Genomic DNA, 8340 nt, shown 5'->3' with positions numbered 1-8340 from the left:
AACCGACACAGTGCGCGCAGCCCTGGCTGACAGTCTGCTGGCCCCGTGGTCACGGTTTCTGGTGGGGGGAGAAGCAAAGGCCTGGAAGGAGCCCACATCCCCTGCATGTTTTCACTAATCCAAAGAGCAGGGTGGCCCAGATAGAGGGAGGGAGGGAGGGAGGGAGGGAGGGGGAAGGAGGAGAGGGCTGGCTTCCAGAGTCGTGGAGAAGCCCAGCAAAGTCAGAATTTAGATAAAGCTAATTTTTAAAGTTGAGTAGGCTTAAAATAGTAAAAACTGTTCATAAATAAGGAATGCAATCAATAGCTGCTTGAAAATGGTGTTATCTCCCCAAAGAGTTGATAGTCATTTTTCTTTTTAAAGCTCTTGAAATATTTTAAGAGAAATTTCTATGATTTCTCTCTGCCTTCTAGGTTATCCAGGAAGTAGTTTCCATTATTAATTTGAGTTAATAAGTTGTTAAGGAAAAGTCAGTCCCAGAAAAAAGATCTGTACTAGCTCTGAACACCCCTCAAAGGAACCCTGGTGCACAGCCCGTCACGGCTGCCGAACCTCAGCAGCCACCCGCCTTCCCGGCCACGAGGCCCTCCCTTAGGAACTCGCTGAGCCCTGTTGTGTGTCCCCGGTGGGGTGACAGACCTGCCCTCTGAAACAAGACGCCCTGTTTTCTCTCTGAGAAACAGCCCCGCTTGCAAGCAAACAAATGAAAACCAATCAACCAAAGTAAACAAAACCCAGTCTGTGATTTTGGCTCATTTTGTCATCGGGAAACGAGGCCCTAACATTATTCCAAATCTCGTGTGCTGGAGAAGGAGGGTGGGGGGCTCTGGAAATGCCAGAGTAACGTGTACAAGGAGGAAAACGGGCCCCAGGACCAACGGTGACCCGTGCGGCCAGCGGCAGGAGAGCGCACTGCCCCATCGGCACAGTCCCATCCACTTCTGTCGCTTCGTGGGTGTCTGTTAATTACAGAACAGAGTTCAGTGTTTGCAAGTCACCTTAGGTCTGAGCCAATGGGATAGAGGACGTTTTATATTAGTTTATAATAAACATTCTATGCATAACATATGGCTGACTAAAAAGTTCTAAAACGATACACAGCTAACATGGTACAGTCACCATTTAACTGCAGTCAAATTTAAATTAGGCTGAAATATGCATGGTAAGAGCTTTAACTAATTACTGGCTATCATTTCACTTAACTAAGTCCTATTTAGCAAATACCTTTAGATATATGTTTAGATTAAGTGGAAAATGCAATCTGAGCATTTACGTATAAACTAAAATTTGAAGATATCAAAATTTCATTAAATAGTTGTTTCTTTTATAGTAGTAAATGTAAATTGCTACCCTAGCTATCTCGGGGCAGGTTCATTAAATTTGGTCAATTCGTAACACTCCAAATTGAAATAGTAAGCATGTGTGGTTTCTTCACTAGAAATTTTACCCTCAATATAGTCATAATCCAATTCATAACGAATTTATAAAAATAGCTTTTTATCCAATAATTCCAGCAAGGTAAAAATAGGAGTTTCTTTTTATATATAGCAAACGAAACAGGCTCACTGGCCATGAGAGAACTCGAAGGTCTTAGGTCGCCGTCCATTCACCACGGAGTCACACCAGTTTATTGTCGTGTCCTGTCCGCCCTGCACTGGCGGCTTGAAGGTGCAGAAGCTTCTTCCAAACCCGTGGGCTACATAGATAAGTCGGCCCACGAGACCTGCTTTAACCACAGAACTCATTAAAACTGCATAATTTTTTACAAAATGGCAGCACTGATCTTTAACCTAATTAGGGGCTCAGGGGGGTGTCTGTCATTCATCACATGTTTAGCGTTATACCTTTAAAGACTTTCCTTGAAAACCCACACGCACGCACGCACACACACTTGAAAGAAGTCGCCGCACCGGCACAGACGCCCCTGAAGCTTGCTATGAAATACAAAAGTGCACTCTTCTATATCTACATATAAAACAGGTCAGAAATAAAACTGTGGAAAATGTTTGCTGTGCAAACTATAAAAAGCCAGCCCGCTGCCCTGGGTCCTGGCGCCCCCTGGGTCCCGGCCGCCGTCCCGGCCGCGGCCCTACTGCAGGGAGTCGCTGTTCTCCAGGACCAGCCCGCTGATGTGGGCGGGGGTGAGCGCAGCCCCACCTGCCCCCGGGCTGTCCACGGACTCGTCCTCGCTCTGCTCCGCCATCATGACCTGCTGCACGGCCAGGGTGGCGCCGTCCGAGGACAGAGACTGGAGGCTGTCCACATTCATGCTCACGGGTGTGGTGATCGTCACAACAGCTCCTATGGCAGACAAGCAGAGCGCAGCGGTCACTGCTCAAGTTAGTGCCCAGCAGAGGCAAACGCGTCACCCAGTGGGCGCAGTCTGCCTATCTGACCTGCCGAGAAGAACCCTGGGTGTTTCTGGGACGCGCACAGGGATTTAGGACACTGTCTCCGGAATGGGCCTCAGGCCCTGCTGAAGGTCTCGGGGGCAGGGTGGAAACAGTGCCACGAGAAGAACAAAGGAGACCAGAGGACAGAAGAAGGGCCCACACAGACATAACGGGAAACAAAGCAAAGGGGCATGAGGTCGGAGTGAGGAGACCAGCTTGGAAGGCGAGAGAGAAAGAAAACCTGGGATGTGCTGATCCATCCGTCCTGGGAACTACGGGGCATCTCACATGCTCACCCGTAAAAGTCTCCAGTGGATGAGCAAGTGGTGAGAGCAAAAGGAGACATCACTGTGTGTGTTAAATTCGGGAAGAGAGGCCTGTCCATTCCTGCCTGTGACAGGACACCCTATCTCGTGCGCACTGGGAACACGTACAGGGAACTGGAAATAAGGGTCGTCTCTGGAGGAGACGAGACTCCCGGATGGAGGGGAGGTTTGTTTTCAGTGGATAGTCTCATTTGAACTTCTCCCGCAATAGACAGGCACTGCCTTTTCTGAAGGGGAGGAGAGGGAGAGAGAGAAAATACCTTTCTAAGTATTGGATTGAAAGAGAAATAAAAACTGAAAATATAAATTATTTGAACATGAATGTAGGATCGCTGCATATCAAAACGCACATGCTGAAGCCAAAGGTGTACCCGCACACGCCGCAAGTCAGGAGGAGTTAAATGGAACAAAACAAGCCTGAGGAATACACTGTGAGGGGCGGTCCCGAGCCCACCCGCGGCTGTGGGATGCCGTGAGCACCGGGCGGAGGGCAGACGGCCTGTGCGCGCAGGGAAATGAACCGGGGCTGGGGCAAGCACCCCTAAGAGCACAGAGCAGTATCCAGGGCTCAGGAGCCAGAGTGGACACACCCGCTACATGGGACACTGTGGGAGCACTCCAAGGTGTTGTACGACTGTGGGGGGCGATCGGCCTGAGACTGAGCCCCACTGGGAACAAGACTCAATCACCAAAGCGAGACCCAGAACAGACAGAGGATGGACTCAGCAGAGAACGGCATCAAGAAGTAATTACAACTGTACTCTGTGGGTTCGAAACTCAGGCAGACCCATGAGAGACAGAAAAACTCACAGAGAACTGCTGGAGGCAGAAATGACAACATCTAACACCAAGAGCACACTGGATGGGACTAGAGGAAGACTAAACACGGCAGAAGAAAGACTGGTAAAGCTCACAGGTAGGAAGAGAAATGATCCACAGTGACACAGAGAAAAATAATCCGAAACCTAAAAAGGTGCCCACAACACCATGACTTTTAACCTCCGAATAGGCAGGCAACAGGGTCCCTGGAGGGCAGGGGGAGAAAATATATTTGAAAAAACAATGGCCCAAAGTTTCTTAATTTATAACAGTTATGCTGCTGACTGAAAAAAAGGAGAATGAAAAAGTAAGAATGAGATGATAATACCATCATACACATTTAAAAACACACGCATATGAAACAGACAGGTGCATTAACACATCAGAGAGGGGCAAGGGGTCAAAAGGGACAAATAAGAGCAAGACAAGGGCCAAGGGCACTAAAAGGGCAAAGAGGGCGCAGTGCCAGGTGGTGAGGAGGTGACAATGCCATCTTCTGCCCAAGTGCGAGGGAAAAGAAAGACGAAAGGACATAGAACACACTGTTGATGCTGGGTCTCGGTGTGTGGGTCACGTTTCATGTGTTGTGAGTTTCCTCTCAGTCCCTGAACACACAGGATGTCGCTTCCTCCCATTTCAGACACAGATACAGACAACTGCACACGCCTCGGTTCATGTTCCCTAAATTCACAGGAAGTGATGGTGCTTAGGGCTCACCACCCACCCTGCAGAGTCACCCGCAAGTGCCCTGGGCCCCGTACCTTCTGACATGGCGAGCTCACTGGGCGGTGGCTGGGCGACTCCCGACGCAATGGAGTCGGGCCAAAACCTCTGCACTGGTCTGTTCTGAGCAGTTTTCTTCTTTGTTTTGGGGGTTTCTGAACAACTGGAATCCAACATTGGCTGAAGAATTCGTCTCCTCGCATTGATGAACCTGAGCATGGAGGTCGACAAGGGAAGAACGTCCATCAGAACGGCCTTTTTAGAGACCCTGGAGGAGCAACAGAGTGCTTCCGGGACAAGCTGCTTTCAGAGCAGCATGGACACGATCAGAACAGCTCATCTGCCCTCTCACAACAGGGGTTCAGAGCGAGGAGCGTGTTATCTAAGCGTCCAAACATGCAGGGCGAGCGGCTTTTCAAATGACTCGTCTGAATCAAGACCAACTCCTCCATGTCAACCTTTTTTTCACTGTAACTGATTAAGCCCACATCTGTGAAGTTGATATTCATTATGACACCAATGTCACTGTCCAAGGTGTGAATGTGACATTATTTTTTCTAAGGGAGAAAGAGGATAAAGCAGCAAAGCTGTGTCCCCTGCAGCCGAAGGCCATGCACCTCCACCCCTGCCCTGCCTGGGTGGCACTGAGTGTGGCTGAGGCCTGAGCTCTCAGGGCCGGACTCCAGCCCTGACCACCGGGCTTTTCAAAGGGCATTTCCAAGTGAAGGGCTAGTGCTCGTTTTTTAATGTTATATTTTATTGATTAAGCAATTACAGTTGTTCTGACTTCCCCCCTTTGCCTCCCTCCACCCAGCGCCCGCCTCCCCCTCAGGCCACCCCCACACCTTGTTCGCATCCATGGGCCGTGCGTCTAAGTTCTTTGGCTGCTCCATTTCCTTATGTTGTACTTTCCATCCCCATGGCTGTTCCGTAACTGCCTATGTGTACTTCTTACCCCCTCACCCCTTCATCCATTCCCCACGCCCCTCCCATCTGACAGCCATCAAAACACTCTCCGTATCCATGATTCTGTTTCTGTTCTTCTTGTTTGCTTAGTATGTTTTTAAGATTCAATTGTTGATACGTATTTTTGCCATTTTATTGTTCATAGTTTTGATCATCTTTTTCTTAAGTCCCTTTAACCTTTCAGATGATAATGGTTTAGTGATGATGAGCTCCTGGTCTGGGAAGCTCTTTATCTGCCCCTTGATTCTATGTGATATATTTGCTGGGTAGAGCAATCTTGGCTGTCGGTCCCTGCTTTTCATCACTTCCAGGTTTCCGCACCTCTGTCCCTCTGTCCCTCCCACCTGTTTGGATGAACGTGGTTTCTTTAATTCCTTAGTCAGACTTCCCTACAGCTTGATTTTCTGGTAGTTCTGAGTGTTCTGTATTTTAGTTGTAATTTTGCTGTGCTTGTGTGAGGCGGCAAGCCATGTTTACCTATGCCTGCATCTTGACCAGACTAAGGTTGCTTAATTTTAAAACCCTAAGATTTGCCCTGTCTGGGTGCTCAGGTGGTTGGAACATTGACCCATAAACCCTTGAAAGGTTGTGGGTTTGTTTCTGGTCAGGGCACATATGTAGGTTGCAGGTTCAATCCCCAGTCAGGGCATGTACGGGAGGCAGATGGATGTTTCTCTCTCTAAAATCAATAAGCGTGTCCTTGGGTGAGGATTAAAAAAATAAAATAAAATCCTAAGACTCAAGAACATGTAAAACTGCATTTGGACACATTCTAATAATGTAAATGAATAGACAGCGCCATGGAGCTTCCCTCAGCGCCAGCCTTCAGTCCCTGTAGCCCTAGCATGAGAAGACCTCTCGGCAGCCCTGCAGTCCCCGCCGCCGGCGGCGCCCTGGAGGGAGGCCCGCTGCTGCCTGCCGGGACCTGCTTCTTTATCCTCAGTCAAAGCTGCTACGGGGCAGAGGCATAAGCTAATTGTGGGCATGTTCAATCTCAGTCCATGATGTAATTTTTGTGACTATAAAAAAAAGTAAAGAAAAAGTCACAAAGGGTAAAAGTGGCTACAACTAATAATGAAAATATTCAAACAATTTTAAAATTTACAAAAGTCATGTCATTAGCCTGTTAGCACTTTTAAAAATTAAAAGCTGATGTTAAGCCTTCTGGATAAGACAACTCTGTGAGCACCACAGAGCAGCAAGTTAGGGAGCATGAGGAAGTCAACAAAGGACAGGAAGGAGAGGCCCGAGCGAGTGGTGACAAAGCCTCAGCGCATTCACAGAAGGCCTTCGTGTCGGCCCTTTGTCCCAACCAGCCGGGCACCGTCAGGGCTGCGTCAAACAGGAGTCTCCAGCGCCAGACTGAACGGAAACAGCCGAGGACACGCGAGACATTGCAAACACCAGAGCGACAATGTACTCGAAGCCTTTAGATTTCTGCTTAAAATATTTAGCAAGGAACAATCCATATAGTATGGCCTATTACTGCTAACTACCCCCTCAAAAAGGAAGGGCTCAAATGTGGGGTAATAGAAATATTTAATGCAATGCACAAGCATACCTCCTGCATATTTAACTGCATACATTGGAAGATTTTATCACCATATTGGAACTTAACAGACCTTTGAGTTTCAGTTTTAACAGTTAGAATAAGAATATAACCATTTTACACGTGCTAGAATTTGTGCTTTCTTTTCTTTTCTTTCCTTTCCTACATGCCCGTTTGATTAAGCGGAAATCACTTCCTGTGTCTGAATAGTAAGTAAATAAACCTGAGACGAAGGGCTGACGGACCAAACCTGAGTGCCCCCCAGACCCTGGCGCCACGTACAGCGTGAACAGCTCTCACTGGAGGGAGAACACGCGGTCAGGGTGCAGGCGCCCCAGTCACACATGACACAGAGCCAGAGCAGGATGCCTCACTAACAAAGTAACTGCCACCCTGGGCATCACCCCCTAGGCCCCACCCCCAGGCCCTGCTGTGGGGCAGGACGGTGGAGGAACTGCCACCCCCAGTTACAGCTGACAAAGGGACACAAGGTTTTGAGGGTGGAAGGGCTACCGAGGGGCCACCGGGGGTCAGGACACCTCATCTCGGCTGCCCACTGCCCGCAGCTCAGCCAGGAAAACATCACATCTCTCAGTGAACGCAGGGGCTCGGGGGTAGGAACGCAATAGAGAAACACCCTTGTAATCGGGCAAGCAGGCAGGACGTACGCCAAGGCTCACGGTGAGGCGCTCATCATGAAAAATGTGAGCTGGAAGTGCGCGCTGGTTTATTCTTAAGTATCTGCCACCAGTTCCAGCACTGAGATAGCAGTACTGCTAGTTAAAAGAACTCGTATGTTCAACCAAATTTTACTAATTATTAATGTCAGTGTTTTCAAGTGTTCTGTGATGCTGACAGGCACAATTTCAGAGAGTGGGTGTGTCTTACCAGTTGTTAACTTGGAGTAGTGTCAAATTTGTCTGAGCAGCAATCTGTTTTTTCTCATCTTCTGTCGGGTAGGGATGCTAAAAACAGAAAGAGCGGTCCCCATGAATTTCAGTTTTTTAAAAAGGAACTAAGGATTTTCTAGGTAAAATACGGGCAAACAAATAATCATTTGTAAATAACGGACAAGCATCAATCAATACCACCTTCAGTTAAAACCTAACTTTCGTCTCACAGTTTTCTTAGAAAACGCCACACACAGAACGAAACATTTCCCCTGGCCGCCTGGGTGTGCCCAGTGCAGCGGCAGCAACTGGCTGCAGCCCAGGCCATGGAGGTCACACGGTCTGAGGCTGTGAGGCGACAATGCTAACGCCGCCAAGTCCTGTCTGTCCCCCCAGGTGCTGTTCTAAGCCCCTGGTACATCTGTAGTTTTTGCATCAACTCGACTGAGGAATAATTTATGAACGATAAACTGCACCCGTTTAAAGCGGGTAAAGGTGGGGTTTGGCCTCGTGAAATCTCGGGCACAGCGGGCACGGCGGGGACAGCACATCTCTGTCACCTCTGCACCCCTCGGAGGAGTGCATGGGTTCCTCAGGACCACCTCTGAGCCAGACACCGCCGTCCCTGTGACTTCACAGAGGAGGGGCTGAGGCATGGAGTTCGCAAGCGCCCC

General features: G+C 48.8%; 1 protein-coding gene across 2 annotated transcripts in view; it reads right to left on the bottom strand.

Annotated features, from left to right (window-relative positions):
* Window positions 1–370: 370 nt before the first annotated feature.
* PKNOX1 (PBX/knotted 1 homeobox 1) overlaps window positions 371–8340 on the bottom strand; it is a 51433-nt gene continuing 43463 nt past the window's right edge. For both annotated transcript variants that reach the window (XM_054578685.1, XM_054578695.1), the window contains 3 exons: window positions 7665–7741; window positions 4300–4472; window positions 371–2301 (listed from right to left, as the gene is read on the bottom strand). In XM_054578685.1, coding sequence (XP_054434660.1) covers window positions 2090–2301; window positions 4300–4472; window positions 7665–7741 — 462 coding nt within the window. In that variant the 3' untranslated portion in view covers window positions 371–2089. The remainder of the gene's footprint in view (window positions 2302–4299; window positions 4473–7664; window positions 7742–8340) is intronic.

This window comes from Pteronotus mesoamericanus, unplaced genomic scaffold (assembly GCF_021234165.1).
Source record: "Pteronotus mesoamericanus isolate MK-2021 breed Mesoamerican mustached bat unplaced genomic scaffold, CSHL_Meso_final contig_116, whole genome shotgun sequence".
Lineage (NCBI taxonomy): Eukaryota > Metazoa > Chordata > Mammalia > Chiroptera > Mormoopidae > Pteronotus > Pteronotus mesoamericanus.
Note: the sequence above shows the minus strand (reverse complement) of the source record. Positions and strands in the feature narration are given on the sequence as shown.